Source organism: Dermacentor silvarum, chromosome 10 (genome assembly GCF_013339745.2).
Source record: "Dermacentor silvarum isolate Dsil-2018 chromosome 10, BIME_Dsil_1.4, whole genome shotgun sequence".
NCBI classification, from domain to species: Eukaryota; Metazoa; Arthropoda; class Arachnida; order Ixodida; family Ixodidae; genus Dermacentor; species Dermacentor silvarum.
Window position 1 is genome coordinate 56,342,189 of NC_051163.1, and position 19,547 is coordinate 56,361,735.

Below are 19,547 nucleotides of genomic sequence, written 5' to 3' on the forward strand. Positions count from 1 at the left end.
GGGGAAAAAATACTTTATTTAAGGCCAGCCCTAAGGCCCAGTACAGAAGAGCACTTGCTCCGCTAAGGCCCGCTAGTGATCCGCCGAGTCCGAGTGAAGTCAAGCAGCCCAGGAAGGAGGGGGAGGGTAAGGGAAATAAGGAGACGTAATCGCAGTGTTACATGAGCACAGGGCGTGTTCTGTCATGATCATCATCAGCAGCAGCCTATATTTACGTCCACTGCAGGACGAAGGCCTCTCCCTGCGATCTCCAATTACCCCTGTCTTGCGCTAGCTGATTCCAACTTGCGTTCATGTGTTTTGTATCTGCTCTTATCTCCGGACAGTTCGGGCAGTGAGCTGTGCTACGCCAACCGAAGTTGTAGAGCGTGGTGGGGTGAGGGTGTAGAGATTAGTGGGGTGAGGAGAGTGTTAGTCTGAACTTTGCGAATGACATGCGCTTGTTCCGTGTTGAGTGAAGGGTGACGTTGGGTCAGCGGCTGTTGCATTCGCGATACATAAAGTGCATGCGGAAAGGCCCTAACATCTCACGTATCACTGTAGCGTATAATGTAGCAAGCAATAACTCTCTTATCCCGTCATTAATCAGACAGTTACGCCCGGAACTGTATTTCACTGCTCAAGGGTTTCTTCTAATCTTTCCCTCAATTCCAAAACGCATGTATATGTGGTCTTTAGCTCTCTCCCGATTTCTTCATTTGCCCACAATTCCTTGAGAATTGCCAGTGGTCCTCTCACTGTTCTTCCATACAACATTTCAAATGGCGAGAATCCAATGCTTGCCTGTGGTACCTCCCGGTAGGCGAAAAGGAGAGCGGGCAGATACCTGTCCCAGTCTTTGGGCCTCTCTTGGCACATTCTCCTGACCATAGTCTTAATTGTTCCATTGAATCTTTCGACCAACCCATTAGACATTGGGTTTTTATATGTAGAGCTAGTTTTTGGAGTGTTTGTCTATGTATATTGCTTATAGTGTGTCAGGGTAGTTTGCTGTTTGTTTTTCTTCTATATTTTTTTTTTGTTTGAGTTTAAATGTTCTTCTACGTATTTGCTTTCTGTCTCTGTCCATTTCTGGAGCGCTGAAATTCGTGACAATTGGCGAGCCTGCCAGGATGGCTGTGTATGCTTCGTACCTTCGACAGTGCTGCAAACGACTTGTGATATGGAGTGTTGAGTAGACACTGCGCCCAATTAGCTCTGCTTGGTCATTCCTGCCATATTTAGTTCCTTGGGTTCAAGACAACTGCTCATTTATACAGAAATGTGTCTTTAATTAAATAGCTAGACCATTTCTTTTTATCCTGCCAACGATATTAAGGTGAGAGTAAAAGATTATGCAGGAAGCTCCGCTTTGCCAGATTGTATTGGGAATATATATTTCTGTACTGTGCTATTATCTATGGCCTCGACACTAGGTTATAGAATGTTTGTTGCGCTTTATTTGATTCCGGAAGTGACACGAAATGATTACGCGGACTATTTTAGCTTCCTTGCTCTTCTTTAATCAGTATTCAATTACGCAGAAACGAGTGGACGCTAACCGAGAGAGGGCGCTGGGCGTCCTGCGCTCCTCACGGAACGTATACTGCGACGATCACTTTCGGCGATACTATCGCCTTCGCATAACCAGCCAATCAGCTCATCCGGTTTTGCTCAACCAGCCAATCAGCGCACACCTGACGGTCTCTCCTTCCTGGGGGTGCTTTTTTAGCACGAGCCAGTCCTTCAGAATCCATGCGAGAAGCCGCAACAAACGTTAGGCGACGGTGGTAAATGTCACATAAAAGCTGCTTACCTTTTTAGTTTGAAAATGATGACAACGACCACGGCGTTTCCCAGCAGGAGGAACACCATGGCCAAACAAGGCACCAGGACATCTGCGCACCGAGAAGAAGCAGTGGTGGATGAGAATAAATAAAGTTGCTCACATAACACAAGGTTTTTGTGACAGATTGCACTATAGAGTCAAACGACACGACAGCAAATAATTCAAAATCCATGTTCAAAGTTCGCGTTCGCAACGGACAATAAAAAAATGTGCAGATCCAACGCACGTGTTTGAATCTATGTGAGCCGAAGCTTTGGTGAAACGGTTAATTAAATGCTTTACGACTTACCGCGATGCGTACAATTACGTTTACTTTCATTCCATGCAATGACTTATCTCGTGCAATATGTATGTTCGTCCCCCCACAAAGGGGGGGGGGGGGGGGCGAACGGGTTATACCGCAGTGCAGGCATCAAATCAGGCGGATATGCGCATTGCTGGAAGTCTACGCAGTGATGTGACGAGGACCAAGGCCACGTATGATGCTTGCAGAGGGAAGAGTGGCGGTGACAGGTGTTTGCACTGTGGGGACGCTCTCTCACGCGTCTCCTGATGTTGTTTTCGCCGCATTACTCTCGCGTCTCCTGTAATCCGGCTTCTCCGCGTAGCTGAGCGCCGACGGTGGTCGATGTGGTTGCAGATTAGTATGAGAGATGGCGCGGGTGCAGCGCCGCTAACGCCATCTAACGACGGGGTTACTCGGGCGCAAAAGGGAGTAAGCTGTTCCTACTTGGCTAGGGGTAGGCCAGCTGGGTGGACGTTTCGCCCGCTCGCCAGCCGTTCGCGGGACCGTCCTGCGGAAGGCTTAGGAGCAGGACACCAGAATGGACGAACACGATCGTTCGAACGCGCCACCGTTCGCGTAACCGTACACGCGAACAATCAGGCGTTGGTGTCCAGCATGGGAGCGAACATATTCGCTCGCTACCCGGCCGCGGTGAGTTAAACTTCCTCGATTTGTAGCGCGCCCATCGGAATGTTCTATTGGTAATAATTCGGCAGGCTAGATTGGTGTATAAAAGGCGCAATACATTCCCTTGCGATTGTTTGCACTACTGTGTTGTCGCTCCTTTGTACCAAGAGCACATTCGAAACTCCCCAGCACAGATATGTAGCATACCGAAAGTGAGGATAAGAGTGAAGCATGTAACTAAATCATATTTTTGTAGTTGCAGTGAAGTTACCTTTGTTGACGCTGGCCCATTACATCGACGCGTCGTCTTCTACGCCGATCACGGGAGGTAAATTGAGTAGCGCGTTTTCTTCATGCCTTCGTTCTAGCTGTGACTACCTAGACCGAATCGCCGCTTCGAGTGAGATTGTGGGTAGGCACCTGAAACGCCGAGAAATGCTGTTCTGGCCTGTGCGCTGGAGCGTGAAAATTGAACCCATGAGTGTATACTACGCGTCCAAATGTGGCAATCACAATGCCTAATAATGTAAACCTTTCTTACGTTGTGAGAGCTGAATATGCATCAACAGCAGTGTAAGGGGCCGCGTCACAAGAGATGCAGCGCCCGAGCAACCTCTATACACAGGGCAACAGCAGCTGAGGTTAAGAAATGCAAACGAACCGTGAAAAAAGGTTTTGCATTTGAGCATATATATATATATATATATATATATATATATATATATATATATATATATATATATGATTCTCTATTAAAGAACGCTAGGTCATCAAATCAGATCGATGTTGGAGCACGTAAAGCCCTAAATATCTTTGTATTTTTTTATGATTCTCTCACAACGAAACCATATCTCGTAACAACCCCAACCAACGCTCAGTAGAATGAGCCGCGGCCTCGAGATATATTTTTTTATCGAACACCGTTCCACACACATCTTGTCTTCACATATTTTTAACTGTGCTGGCTCAACGCTACCATTTCTACTACTTCGCCTACAGTTAATACATTTTAGCTTTGCGCACTCGTTCGATTAAAAGCTATATCGATAGTCAATGACCCGACAGACTCCGCGACAGCACCGCTCTTTCTGATGCTTCTTTGAAGACAGCTGATCCCTGTCGGCTTCGAGTGACGCGCAAAAAGAACATGGGGAAACGGCAGCGACGAGAAAAACACCGCAGCTTCGCCCAACGACGAAAAACAAGCGCAGTCATTGTGAGACTGGGAGAGGGCCTAAAACAAAGGGATTCTTCGTTGGCCGGCTCTCCCATTCACCGCGACGCTGTGGATATGCCAGGTGTCAACCGTGCTGCGTCTCATCCCCCCCACCCCTCTTTGTACTTCTTTGGCGTAGGCAAACGTCTGCGGGGCTGATTCACTATTGGGTCTAGCTGTGAAATGTGAAGCTGCCAACCTCTGTCTACGCAACCCCTGTTGGCATTGTGCCACGTGACTCCGCGCTTACTGAGTCAGCAATGAGGGAATCGCTCGACGGCGGGCGCCATACCTTCCTCTGCAGCATCACCAACTTTGGCAAATAAGGAATCGTAATTTCTTGTGGTAAAGCTAACAAAATGGACAATCGGGCGAGTTGGTTAACGCTCATTATAGGCTGATCAAGTAGCGCTGCTGCCAACCATCGAGCTACCAGGGTGTTTGGCAGAAGGTATCTGTGAAACTACATAAAAAGCAAGAAAAGTAAAAGTAAAAAAAAGAAAGACAAAGAATACAGAAAAGGCATGTTAGTGTAAAATTTCCCTTTTTCTTATGTACAGTGTAGGCCAACCGGTATCATGGCGTCAGCAGGGCGTGTGCGCATGCACCCTGAACTTGGTAACATCGGTTTATTTCCAAAACTATAATTGAATTCAATTCAACTTTTTTTATTTGACATAAAGCGCACAATGTAATTACATGAACGTCTCGTACCCTTAGCCAATGAGTCCAATATGGGTCCATGCACAATAAATGCGTCCATGCAGAACAGTGTATGCAAGTATTAGTTTTCACACACAAATCGAAAGCAATTAATAATAAAGAAGGTATGTACAACGCTCACTGTGTTTATCTTGATGAAATAGAAGGCGAAAAACGTTACTGAGGCTCGTTAGCGTCCTTACGTGCATTGAATGCGAAGGCATTTTGACTCTTTCGCGCGATACTTTCACTTCGTCATGTGCTCGAACTGGGCAGCGTCAATTTTGAAGGTGGACCACCTATATTTTGCTCGAATTGGGCAGCGTCAATTTTGAAGGCGGGCCACCCATATTTTGGGGATGTGTCAAGTGAATTTTGGGAGTGGGCCAAGACGGTTTTGAACTTGGGTCAACTCAATTTTCGAATTGGGCAAAGTCAATTTTCTGGGTGTGGGCCACGGCGTCCGTCCGACGCCATGGTTGTTCACCATGCGATTTCGCAGTGCGAGCCGCAGCAGATACAGCGCCGGGGACGTGACGTCATCACATGGTCACGTGGGTTTTGCACCCATCGGATGTTAGCGCTGGAAGATCGGCGGATTTTAACGCGACAGCGTAAAAGGGCCCCGTGTCGCAGAAAATCCGGCGTCGGCGTGCGATGCGGGTGGCGGAGAAAATCATCTTAACCACCCCGACCGCGCAGGCCCTCCACGTGGTGCAAGGTTTTGGTGAACAAAAATTGAATTTCTCACAGTGAAATCCGTCAGGAAAATGGTAAAGTACGACTTTACCATTCGGCGTTGGATTCGCCTTCGGACTGTTTACCAATCGGCGTCGGATTGTAATTTGAATATACGAGAAAGCCTTTTCTCAATTCTGCTACGACGAAACTCAAACAGAAATCCTTTTTCCAGCATTTCTACCAGACCTACAGCCACGCGTTGCGATGCGAACGGGTCCCGATAACGCTTCGCGTTCTACTCTTAAAGGCGAAGCTTAAGCGTCCTCCAATTTTTCGCTTCAAGGGGCATATAACGCTTTCGAATTTAAAAATTTGGAGGACGCTTAAGCTTCGCCTCTAAGAGTGGAACGCGATAGCATTCAAAGATCCCTGGCTGCTTATCAAGCTTTTTTCTCGTACATTCAAATTACAATCCGACGCTATCACTTTTGTAGGTTGTGCTTAAGCCGTACTTTACGATTTTTTCTGACGTATTTTATTTTGAGAGATTCAATTTTTGTTCACTAACGCCTTGCGCCACGCGAAGGGCCGGTGCCCGGTCGGGGTGGTTCGGCATGGGTATTCCCGCCAACGACACCGGCGCTTACGCCGACGCTGGATTTTCTGCGACACGGGCGAAATCGAAGACAAAGAACACTGAAGTACCACTGACGGAGAAATGCGCAATAACAGCGCGAACGGCCTCACCTGCGAGAAACTGCGTGGAGAGAAAACCACCCTCGTCATCGCCGTCGGGGTGCTTGCGGCCCTGAAGCAGCGGTTCCTCTTCGTCCACAGTGGTGTCATTGGACGTCACAGACAGGCGGGCTGCAGAGCCAAACGGCAACCGATGGTTCAAATATAGCCTCACAACAATCTGGTATAGACTCCCCAGAGCGTAATTTCAGCTGCCCCAGAGCATCGCCAAATCGTCACCATTATTACGTGTACTATAGCTCCTTCTCTCATAAGCTGTTAACGTGGTTTATTTCTCCTTCGTAAAATTCCAAAATTAATATTCCAAGAAAGAGGAATTCTGAAACTTGCGTTCTAAGTTTTGCGTGATCCCCTTCAGAAGCATTACCTCCTTTGCTTTCTTTTGAATGGTAATTTTTCTTTATTTCACTTACTATAGGTTTCCTTCTTCTTTCTGGGGTTTAACGTGCCAAAACCAGTACTGAATATGAGGCACGCCGTAGTGGAGGGCTCCGGATTAATTTTGACCACCTGGGGTTCTTTAACCGTGCACTACAACGCAAGCACACGGGCGTTTTTGCATTTCGCCTCCATCGAAATGCGGCCGCCGCGGCCGGGATTCGATCGCGCGATCTCGTGCTCAGCAGCGCAATGCCTTAGCTGACTGAGCCACCACGGCGGGTGCCTTTCTGTTTTCATAAATGTTTTTTTTTTTCCTGCTACAAACCCAATACCTCGCTTATACCTCAGTCTGAGATTTTTCTTAAGAAATCATCATCACCAACGTAATCATCTTAAGCTGAAAGTTGTGTACTGTGCAGCCAGGGACGCTATTGTGTCCATATAGACCGTTACTGAAACGGAAGCATCATGTACACAGCGCTATAGAATTGAGACATATCCAAAGAAATGATGACAGTTGTTGGCGCGGGGAAAAAACAAAGTCGCAGTTTCGCCCGAAAGGCGAAGCATCAATTGCGATAGCAGATTAGTAGCGTATAGAGAATACGGAGTAAGGATAGTAGTTTTATGCGCGCGCCCTTCTTTCCAACCGCGTCGTCTCCCGGGATCCTTCAGAGACCCTCAGCACCAGCACAACTAGCACGACAAAATGACCACCGTATGACCCAGACAGAGAGTAGTAGCCAACCTGACGCAAGAGTGAACTCCGCGCGAGTGTCCCGCCAGACCCAAACCCACTTCCCGTGGGTCTTCCCAGTCGGGGCAGGCGCTGCTGCATAGGCTCCGTTCCGGCTTCGTCCTCACACCGGACGTGCTGGAGCGGTGGCGGCAGTACCGGCCACGCAGGGAGAGACGTCCTCCTTTCCCTCCTCCTGACCCCCTTCCGTCGCAGGAACTTGGCCCCTCGACAGCCTCGGAGGACGAAGAAGCACCCCAGGAGCCGCACAGGTGCCCTGACTGCGGCGTGGCCACGCGACCATCCGCAGCCCGTTTGTTTTGGGTGTGCCAGCGCTACGCTAAGCAGCGGGGCCACCACCTGAGGGCGGTGCAAGTGTCGTCCTACGAGGAGTGGATTAGGCCGGCAACTGGATTAGCGGATTCCGACAGGGCCATTCTGGACTCGCTCTTGGGTTTCGCCAAGGACACGCAGCTTCTAGGACGGCTATAATGTCTCCTCCCCTCTCCCCGTCCTATTCCACATAATAGGCCTTCGAGCCATCCTACAATAAATACATTTTTATCACCATCATCATCATCATCATCATCTGGCTCTATAAACTTGGACACATTCGCTTACTTACCGAATTAACAAGCCTGGTGTCAGCGCGCACAAACAAACATGAATAGATGGCACTCGATGACCGCAGACCACCACAGTCAAAACGCTGGCGTAAGCAAGTAGCGCTTACATGTAGGCTCCCTAGTGTTAGCAGCCGTATGACTATATACATGCTTTTTTTCTAAGGGTAAATTCATTTTTCCATTCAGAACTGAGCTTGTATAAAGAACATTTTCACAAAAAAATTTGTCGCAGTTTCACACGAAAGGCGAAGCATCAATTGCGATAGCAAATTAGTAGAGAGCTATACTGAGTAAGGATAGTAGTTTTATCAGCTGTATAAATTTGGACATGCAGCAGCACCAGCAACGCGCAGAACTGTTGTCGACGCCGTCGCCGTTTTGCCCGCGTTCGCACCGAACGCGCGCGCCGTTGGTGACTGTTGCCGGTGCCTCTGGGGGCGGCTCGGAGGTTTTCGACGAGATCAGAATGGGACACTCGTCGAGCAGCGTCGGAAATCTTACCCACCTTCTCGCCTCGCAACGTTTTATTGCGATAGCAATTATATGGACACTTCTACCGGATTTCTGCCGTCGCCGTCGTCGTCGCCGTCGCCGTGAGGTTCCCTATAGATAAAATCTTCGCCGCGCGCCGTATGCCCGAGCGGAAGCGTGCGGGGACGCGCGCTTCACGGAGAGCGAACGCACTCAATCACCCACGCGCAAGCGAGGAAGCGGGAAGCCAGCGCCGGAGGGAGCGCGGGGGGGGGGGGGGGGGGGGGGGCGCACTTCTACGCTGCCAACAACCGCGCTCGTCGCTCGTCCGCACCGTCTCTTATCTCCACACGGCTCTGACCTTTATGCGCCGTGCGTGCATTCGCCGCTCAGTTTCCGTTGAAGCGATAGACCGCACGTACCATAGCCCCCTGCGGCGTATATACGCTCGCTGCCAGCGTTTTGACAGTCGTTGTCTGCAGTCGTTCAGTGTGATCTATTCCTGTTTGTTTGTGCGCGCTCACACCACGCTTGTTTATTCAGTTAGTAATAGTCGGGCCACATTTTCCAACGCACGCTACACATGCAATGCTGCCCAGATCGGCAGTGCAGCACTACAGGTGTGTCCCTTCGCGCGCGCTGCCCACGGGAATCGCTTCTCATCAACATCACGGTTTCACACGCGCCTTCTCGTGGTCATCGAGTCTCTCTTTATGTCGGTCTACTTACGCCGCAGCACACCTGCTTACTTAATCAGCTCATGTTTACTACAATTCATATTGCTACCAAAGCCGCTCACCTTACTTCGTATGACATTGCTGTGTTGCTATCGCATTCATTGCTTCGCCCTTAGGGCGAAACTGTGACATTTTTATATAAACAGGCAAACGTCGCCTCCCCTCCTTCCCCCCCCCCCCCCCCCACGGTCTTTCGCGCGTCGGAAGAAGTCGCGTTTGCTCTACATATATGGTGATTGTAAAGGAGGAAAGAGACGCTTAATTCTGAGGCCCTTCAAGGAGCACGGCGCCGAACGCGCGTTTGTTCTCCGCCGTGCGTTCACTCCCCGTGAAAGCGCGCGTCCCTCGCGCCCTTTCACTCGCACATACAGCGTCCGGCGCGCGGCGACGATTTCATCGCCATTGACGTCCTACGGAACCTCACGGCGACGGCGCCGGCAGAAATCCGCTTTGGAGTGTCCATATAGTTGCTATGGCAATAAAAGTAAATCAGGGTAACGTTTATGTTCCTGGGCCGGCTGTTCTATTCTCTGCCTCGTGGTCCTCTCCTCATCGTTCGCCCCCTAACGCCCGGTTTCCTAGCACCCGAGCCCAAGTATATAGCCGCGTTTACATAAATGCGACAGCAGGCGACAGTAGCGCATCACATTTCGTAGCGCACCACGAGTAATGCGATGTGCCAGCGTTTACATGCAGCGCATCACCCCTGGTGCGATGGCAGCGGTGTCGTACATCGAAGGCAAACCAGCGCTTGCAGACGCATCCGGCGTCTCGCCACGCTGCAGCTCGGCGAGCGCAGCAGATCCACAGCAAATTGCATTGGCCATAATTCATGATGCGATGCGATCGCGTTTACATGCGCTGCGAAAGTCGACTTACTCATCCCTAATCCACCCATGTCTGACGCATTAATGCGAAGCGCTTAATTTCCTAGCGCATTATCCCCGTTTACATGGATGCGATGCGCTAGAAAGTTAATGTCATACGATGCAATGCGTCAGTTGTCGCGTTCATGTAAACGCGGCTTCTCCATCTTCATTAGAATATATATATATATATATCTATATATATATATATATATAGAGAGAGAGAGAGAGAGAGAGAGAGAGTTAACAACGCGGTAGCTCAGTCAGCTAAGGCGTTGCGCTGCTGAGCACGAGATCGCGTGATCGAATCCCGTCGGCGGCGGCCGCATTTCGACGGAGGCGAAATGCAAAAACGCCCGTGTGCTTGCGTTGTAGTGCACGTTAAAGAACCCCAGGTGGTCAAAATTAATCCGGAGCCCGCCACTACGGCGTGCCTCATAATCAGAACTGGTTTTGGCACGCAAAACCCCAGAAAGAAGAAGAACACGATCAACACTTTGTATTGAATACTACACCAGCACGAGCGAATAAAACGCGAGCAGGGAAAGCCAAACAGGAACACAACAAGGGTACAACATTTTGTTTTTCAGTTATGTTGTCATATTCGAGTTGTAAAAAATAAAAGGTTGCGATTTTTGTATTCTCTATCAAAAACGGCACAACGCACGTCTAAGTGCTAATCAAGCGCATTGTCAGGTTGCGTGCCTTAAGTACAATATTCCCATTTCGCTGTTCAGATATGAGATTCATGGTCGGCTTTCGTTCCACTACGATAGTTTCGACACTTGACGAGTGAGGAACACAGCTCTGAAGTGCCACTGCGTCGAACAAACAGTGTGGAACGTCATGAAACTGAAGTCATTCGAATACCTACAGGAACAATGTCTTGAAAAGATTACTTAAAAAACTAAATTAAGGACAGCAAAAATTGTGCATCCTGTGCTTGTGTAGTTCAAATACATGCGCTAATGCAGCTCCACTAACGTGAAACCTGGGGAAGTGCGAAGCAGTGATGCACCGCTGTTTCCCTTGTGTATTCCTTGCTGTTTATCTTGTTTTATCCTGTGTCTATCTTGTGTTTAGCAATCTATCATCCGTTTTGACATCTCTGCTAAGGCACAACTGGTGGGAAACCATCACGCACATGGAGGCCAAAGCCCTTTGCTGATGATAGTTAGAAGCGAATTTAACGAATTCCTTGATAATTAATGCGCTTAATGCTTGATTATTCCTGTCTCTTAAATTATTATGAATCATGTTAGTTTATGTTGAACCGGTTTTGATCAATTCTGCACTTGTTTTGACCCTGTTTTGAGCAGTTGTTTTTGAGCGTGATCACGACAAATCGCACGCGATAGACACCGACGACAGCCCGGGCCCCTAAAGTGCTTCGCAATTAAAAGCCGACATTTTAGACAAATGTGTAATAATGAATGATTAATTTGCACTCCTATAACAAATATCTAAGCTGTCACGTGCGCTCCTATGCGACTGAAATAATTCTTCTAAGGGCGAAAGACCTTGCACACGAGCAAGCGCCGGTTTTATGCTTTCTTAGGCCTGTCTGCAGTGCCGAAAACTTATAGAACACCGGCAATAGTGGCGAAACGTGACAGCTAAGCTGCTGGTGCGACTCCTAGAAAAATAAATTCCGTTAGAAGCTAGGATAAATTATTATTATTATTATTATTATTATTATTATTATTATTATTATTAGTTATTATTATTATTATTATTATTATTATTATTATTATTATTATTATTATTATTATTATTATTATTATTATTATTATTATTATTATTATTATTATTATTATTATTATTATTATGCGCCGCAACGCCAGCTCCGGCACGACATCGTGACGACACAAATTTCAAAGTATTCGCCCGTGTTTGGCCTTTCGTGCCTCATTAAAATACTTTACGCTTGCTAATTCAGTATGTGGCTCATTTAGAGTACAACGTAGTCTGTTTTTACCGATAAAATATTACTACAGGCTTGACTAGGCATCGTCGGAATCCATGACGCCATGGCGAGTCGGTGCGAGAACTTCACGGTGGCGGCGCCAGCTGCCATTCGTTTTTGCGCGTTTCTTTTCTTCTTCTTTTTTAAAAAGGCGATAGTCTTTCTTGGGCTACCTAAACGCGAGAAACGTTGTCTATCTGTCTACTGCACGCGCATTTTCGCCGATGACTGCATAATATACCGACCAATTACCAGCTTTGAGGACCACCTTATTCTTCAAGGCGACCATCAACGCATTAGGGCCCATTCACACTTGCGACTAGGCGAGGTCGCGCGACCAATTGCGACTGGCGACCAGAAAATTACTCAAGACGAACGATGTTCACACTTACAAATGCGACCGACGAGTCGCTAAACCGAAATGCATCACGATATGCCGTTCACGTCTGCTTGAAATGTCATCGCCGCGTAAAATAAGCGGACGTACTGTTCCTTCGCATCTGATTGGTTCAGCTGTTCTGCGACTGCGGTCGCGCGACTGAAAAATCGAGCAGTGAGCGACTGGCCCGAAACGGTCGCATTTCGAGAAAAGCGACCATTTGCGACTACTTGCGACTGGTCGCTTTGCGACCAACTTGGTCGCGCGACCTCGCCTAGTCGCAAGTGTGAATGGGCCCTTAGTGACTGGTGCGACGCCTGACAAATGACTCTTAACTCATCTAAATGCAAGGTAATGACTTTCACACGCAAACACTTTAACTCAAGTTTTTCTTATTATATAGATGCGGATCTAGTATCTGAAGCTTCACTGTACAAATATCTAGGCGTTAATCTCGCACCAACTCTTTCTTGGGACTCTCCTCATATAACAACCACACGCGCTAATGGTTCGAAAACACTAGGGTATATTCATCGCAACCTACGTAATTCCCCGTCTGACATCCGCAAATCAGCCTTTCTGACGTTCGTCCGTCCACAGCTCGAGATCGCATCCCCGATATGGTCTCCACATCACGAGTACCTAATCTGCATGTTAGAAGTCATCCAAAACCGAGCTAGTCGTTTCAATTCCCGCAATTACAATAGGCAGTCAAGCATAACTCGAATCAAACTCGACCTTTCGCCTCCTGCACTAAGTAGTCGTCGTGACGTGGCTCTGCTGTCCTTGTTCCATAAATATGTTCATCAAATGAAGTCATCGTCTTTGCTGCTGGAACGTGCAAGTTGCATATCACCACGACTGAATAATGATTTAAGTTTCACTCGCATCTACGGAAACACGGATGCATTTAATTTGTCGGCTTTGCCACTAGCCATCCGCTTGTGGAATACGCGTCAACATTATACAGCGCAAAGAAAAGCTCTGGCCTATTTGAGGCAAAATATATGTACATAACCGTGATCCGCAGCGTTCATTTAATTAAGAATACGCATTGGACTGGTTTTTACGTTAGTAAATGAAAAATCTGCGCGTTAGAAATGGTGTCGAAGAGACGCTATACGTTAAAAACAAGCCGACTGAAGCCGCTGCTCTGTAGCCGGCTTTAAGCCAACAGTAATAAAAGGTACCAACAGATGGCACGAGAGCAGGGCGAACGCGGGAAGTTTGAATTGAATTCAGTAAAACCTCCATTGCATCCATCATGGGAGAAGTGAGAGGGGAGGGGAAGAGCGTGAGGGGTGGGAGAAGAGAGGGTGTTACGTATCAGGGGCGGCAGAATACTATCGTCTAGCGAAGCAAGCAGATATGCGGCCATTTTTTTTTCCTTACCAAGCCTCCTCTCAGGTCAGAGCGGCGTAGTTTAGATATACTAACCTACTGATTTGATTAACTCTGGCTTTATGAGAAACGGAACATTTTGTATACTTGGTTTCCGTTTTGTGATTCCCGCCACCAGTGGCGCCAGTGCCATCCTATGTTTACATAAGCGTGTTTGCTACAATAAACTAGTTGTTGGGCGCCGGTGGATTGACCAGTCATTACGCCTGAGCGGGACACGTCGCTAGTACCATATAACCTGGGTACTCTAGCCAAGCCTAACCTGACCTAACGTAACCCGTGCTCTGTGTCTCGTCCTCCTTAGCGCTGTTAACGTGTTTGACGAATACACTGCAGCTTTAAAAGTCAATAGCTTTCGTCGGCTCTTTCGTGGTCGGTGGTCGATGCATCGGTAGCTGGACACAGCAAGGAAGAACCCTCATTCTCTCGCTCGCCCTCTGGCTCTCGTTCGTTCGTTCGTTCGTTCGTTCGTTCTAATTCGTTCGTTCATTCATTCCGCTCCAATCCGATCCGTTCATTCGGGTGATTCGCTTACACTGACAAACATCGTCGATGGCTTCTGCACAAGCATTTTTTTTTCTTCAATAGCTGCGAGGTGGCTTACGCATGCACGTCTCCGGGACACTGTCGTTCCAGGTATTCCCTCGGAGACACACCAGCGTCCTGGTATCCATCTGCGTGTCGTTGAACATGTGGTCCTTGCAGCACTTGTACAGCGCCGTCTCCTCAGCGCGGTGTACCAGGTATCCCAGCCGAGGCGCCGGTGGCGTCGGACAGCCCATGACTGCGAGAACCAATTAGAATGAGAATCATACTGAGAATAAGTGTCAACGCCAGTTGATGCATTAGCACACAGCTATCTTCTATCATGTCAATAAAGAGGGGGGACGAATTCCTCCGCAGATGTATGCATCGGCATAAGGACTCTTGACGTAATTGCCTAATTGTCTTGTAAGCATCCTTTGAATAGGGCCTATGCAGACGTCGCGTGCGCCTGGTGGCCATGGGAAATCATGTAAACCACAACAGCGCTGCCTCCGAGATTTTTCAGCGCACCGCGGGCTGCAACGGGCGCCACCTAATCTCGGAGGTCATGCTGAAAAGCCGCTCTCGCTCTCAACGTTCTGGGTCAAGCGTCCCTTCCAGCGAGCGGTAATGGCGGTGCTTTTATTGCGATAGCAATTATATGGACACTCAAAGAGGATTTCTGCCGTCGCCGTCGCCGTAAGGTTCCGTATGACGTCAACGGCGATGAAATCGTCGCCGCGCGCCAGACGCTGTATGTGCGAGTGAAAGGGCGCAAGGGACGCGCGCTTTCGCGGGGAGCGAGCGCACGGCGGAGAACAAACGCGCGTTCTGCGCCGTGCTCCCTGAAGGGCTGCAGAATTAAGCATCTCTTTCGTCCTTTACAATCACCATATATATATATATATATATATATATATATATATATATATATATATATAGAGAGAGAGAGAGAGAGCAAACGCGACTTCTTCCGCCGCGCGAGAGGCCGTGGGGGACGGGAGGGAGGGAGGGGAGGCGACGTTTAGCTGCGGCACCAAATGCTTATTTCTATAAAAACGTTCCACCAATTGCGATAGCAAATTAGTACAGAGCTATACGGAGCAAGGATAGTAGTTTTATCAGCTGTATAAACTTGGACAAGCGCGCTCATGACGTTCCGAGGTCTACAAACGGTATAATGCTTTCGCATTGCAACACGTAAGCGGTCTCGAGTGTCTCTACCGATTTTTTTTTTTTTTACAGTGATATAGAAGGTGCGTGACTCTCACACTTGTACTTGAGCAGGAACCCTCTGGCCGGCACGAAGCTCCTGGTGCGGAAGCGGACCACCAGTCGGCGCCCCGTGGAACGCAGGGTGCGAAGGCTGCGGCGCGACTCGCCGCAGGCGACCAGCAGCGGCCGGCCGGACTCGAGCACGCTCAGGGCGTCCTCGGCGCAGTCGGACTCGCTCAGCGAGTCGAGCAGCGGCCCCGGAGCGCCGGGCTGCAAGAACCAGAGATTGCGAAGTTGCTCAGTTGAATATTCGTTTAGTATACAATCTACAGTACAAACCAGATATATCGATCCCACATATAACGAATTACTGTGTACACCGAACAGCAGTAAGATCCCCTTGAAAATTTTTACGTACAAGTTTTATTTTATATATCGAAAGACGTATATATCGAACTGCTTTGTGATGCCCTTCAGATTCGATATATCCGGGTTTAACTGTGTATACTCTCATAACGGTAACCCTGATTAAGGTTCATGTTCCCGCGTTTAAAAGTAGAAGGACCGTGGTGGTATTGATGTCTTGGTTCCTTTTTCAGTCCATCCATCTATGAATTAGTTGTGGACGGATACTACGTATTACGTCTAATGGAATGCCAGAATAGAGGATACGTAGCCGAGAACACGGGTGTTAGTGGCCACATCTTGTCACGTAAGGTCATTCAGCCAAACAGCGCAGGAATCACATTGCTTAGCTGATGGCACAAACGTTTCGGCAGTGACATATGCTTCACAAACGTGTTTTGGGTTTTTTATTACAGCGAAGCTGTATAGTTTTACCTCCCAGTGGGCCTGTCATGTCCGTGGGCCAAAACTCAACCAATCAGCGGGAGGCGCGCGCCGCGTGCGCCATTGGGTTCCTTGCAGCACCACCAGATGGCATTCGCCTCCGCTCATCCTCAACAACGGCGGCGCCGGCCGTGCGGGGAAAAGAACCAGAAAGCTCGCCTTCACGCATAGCTTCCGCAGCAAGCGTTTCCCGGTAAAGTTTACGGTTGCATAAGATGAGAAGGAAATTTACAGAAAAATAAAATTGGGTTGGAGTGCATACGGCAGGCATCGCCAAATCCTGACTGGGAGCTTACCACTGTCGTTGAAAGAAAAGTGTACAATCATTGCATTCTACCGGCGCTAACATATTGGGCAGAAACTTGGAGGTCAACAAAGAAGCTCGAGAACAAGTTAAGGACCGCACAAAGAGCGATGGAACGAAACATGCTAGGCCTAACGTTAAGAGACAGGAATCTAGCGGCGTGGATCAGAGAGAAAAACGGGGATAGCCGATATTCTAATTGACATTAAGCGAAAAAAAATGGAGCTGGGCCGGCCATGTAGTGCGTGCGATGGATAACCGGTGGACCATTAGAGTTACCAAGAGAAGGGAAGCGCAGTCGAGGACGGCAGAAAACTAGGTGGGGTGAAAAAGTTAGGAAATTTGCAGGTACAAGTTGGAGTCAGCTAGCACAAGACAGGGGCAATTGGAGATCGCTGAGAGAGGCCTTCGTCCTGCAGTGGACATAAATATAGGCTGCTTATTATGATGAAGCTGCAGTTGCCGGGAAGCGGCAACTGTAACCTACGAATCAGGGAGTGACTTAGCCACATTTACATATGTAAAAGAAGAATACGTCTAGCAACTTATTTGTGTTGTCACACTGCTATGGGAAGGTCACGCATATTGAGGAATCCTCACGCGTTTCAGGCGTTGCACCTGAATGGTACACGGGCTGACGAGCAGGAGAAGATGGAGGAAGAAACTTCATTCGACAAAAAAGAATAAAAAAAAACTGTACGCAGAAACCATTGACGACAATTGTCAATGTAAGGGAACAGCCCAAACGAACGAACGAACCAACCAACCAACGAAGAGCCGACAGCACGGCCTCCCGCTGTTCGTGTGTGGGTTTGGTATATATGGCAGGTGCGTTTGGTGTGTAAGGACCTTCGCGAGTGGTGTGGTATTACAAGGCATGTTCTTCCCGGTGTGGAAATTTATAAACACGAGGTGAACACCGAAAGGATACCGTCGGCGTTTGTCTTCTGCGACCAAAGAAAGGTTTACGCTGATTTTATAGCTGCATGTTTGCTGTGCCTTTTGCTCAGACCAGTGATGCACCACGGTACGTTATGCGCACAGCTGCAAGGCATAAACGCTAGTGTGTTTACCTTCAGCGCTTATGCCAGCAGCGGAAGCTAGAACATTGCCCTGGCGCCGGCAGCGCCAAATGAGCGGAGTGTGACGATGCGTTCACTTGGCTTTACCGTAGAGACTTGTGTAAGGGCCGCACTTTTTTTTTTTTGCACAATTTTGGTGAGGTGCGGCCCTTACACGGGAGCGCACCTTTTCGTCAAAAATGGTGCCGGCACAGTTTTGCGCACATGCAGGACGAAAAAGATCGGAGAGAGCCTTATCCGTCACGCAGCCAGCCTTGGCCAGCGAACGCTCCGTGAAGCCATCCCTTTGCACAGTGGTGGCCCAACACGTGACTCTTGCGTCCAGATCACGGAGTAAGAACCGAGATTTGCTGAGACGTTTGGTGCGCCGTAGCTATGCCAGTAGTTTTTATTCGGTGCGCGCTTGTTCGGCTGCCCTGCCGTTGTTCTGCCTGCAGAGCGGGAACACTAAAACAAACAGCTCGCTTTGACGTGCGATCACGTGTTGGGCCACCCCACTCGGCTTCAATCGCGTTGCGCGATGCTCCCTCGTATGTTTTTCCTTCCTTCATGCTTGCGCACACCCCGGATCCCCGGATGTACCACTGCATCAGACGTCAGCGCACAGCTCTCGCCATCTAGTAGCGGCACGCGGAAGTACGCGGCGAGCGAAAATTCGACGATGCGCGCGCGCGGCATCAGGGCACCGAACGCGATTTTTCTCCGTTGAAATTTTTTCTCCAAATCTTGGGCTGCCAAGTTGGGGGTGCGGCGCTTACACGAGTCTATACAGTAATTGTGGCTTTCGTAGCTCAAGCACACTGCGCGTCTCTGGATGCTTATCCTTCAGGCAAAAGCCGCCCGTGCACTATCGACAGCACGAGGGCTACATTACGCGAATGCGTCTCAAGCCTCCGCATAATAGCTATCGCTCTAAAATTACTAGTGTTATATAAGAAGTTTTCACAAATTATGAATGACACTCGTTCTGGTGGGAGCCTCCTTCGAGGATTTCAATACAAGAAGCGCTTCGGAAGCATGTCAAAAATTCCGAAAACGTGATATGTATATATAAGGGTAATAATTGGTCTCCAAGCAGACACCGCTATAGCATTTCTAAATCTTTGAAATAAGGTTCGGTGCTTGTTTAAAAACGCAGTATATGGCGGTTAGGAATAGCAACATATTTGCTGTTTAGACGGCTTGTTTTAATAAGATTTGTAGAGGAATCTTGAGCCACTGTGGAAGTTGAAATGGAAGAGTTCTACATTAAATTCCTGTACGATTTGCTCACCACCGCATCACTGCTGCTGTCAATCTTCTGCGATTACGATCACCTACGCTGTTGTTGTAATTAGTACATCAAGAAACTTCCATTTGTAGTTGGACCTCTTTTTTTGATATTGTAGCGGAGGCGATATGTATGTAGGCGAATGATATATTTACAGAATATTTACAAAGAAAGCCAGGGCAAGAGAAGATAGCTGACCGGCCACAGGAGCAAGCGTGTCCATCATCGTCTTCATCACTATGCCAAGCATTGCGTTCTTTGATGTACGGACCGCTCCGTAAAAACATAGTCTGTTAATCGTCAACTAATTAAACTCCGTTATCAGGCAGAGCTTAGTACATACTCTTCATGCATCGCGTCTAACGCTGAGGATGTTGGAGAGACTTTCTTCGGTGGCTGCAGTTCAGTGAAACTGTTCTTTGTTTAGGTTTAGTAATAAGTGAAAACAAAATCATTCTTTAAAAAGGCACAAATCGTGTATTTGTACGGTTGCTAACTGACCATTTGCAAAATTTTCCTGTGCATGAGCAAGAAACGTATGGCACATTTTGCCGTGGGGTCACATGATCGACGTGTGTCTTTGTGTTACTGGTGTTAGGATTAAATTAACCTGAACGTCTTAGCAAATTTTCTTGCAGATAAC

At 48.3% G+C, this 19,547-nt stretch overlaps 1 protein-coding gene across 2 annotated transcripts in view; it reads right to left on the minus strand.

The window, feature by feature from the left end:
• The window catches only part of LOC119431386 (uncharacterized), a 92,091-nt gene that overhangs the window by 5,175 nt on the left and 67,369 nt on the right, over positions 1-19,547 (minus strand). For both annotated transcript variants that reach the window (XM_049657201.1, XM_037698870.2), the window contains 4 exons: positions 15,456-15,669; positions 14,264-14,443; positions 6,088-6,207; positions 1,796-1,877 (listed from right to left, as the gene is read on the minus strand). In XM_049657201.1, coding sequence (XP_049513158.1) covers positions 1,796-1,877; positions 6,088-6,207; positions 14,264-14,443; positions 15,456-15,669 — 596 coding nt within the window. The remainder of the gene's footprint in view (positions 1-1,795; positions 1,878-6,087; positions 6,208-14,263; positions 14,444-15,455; positions 15,670-19,547) is intronic.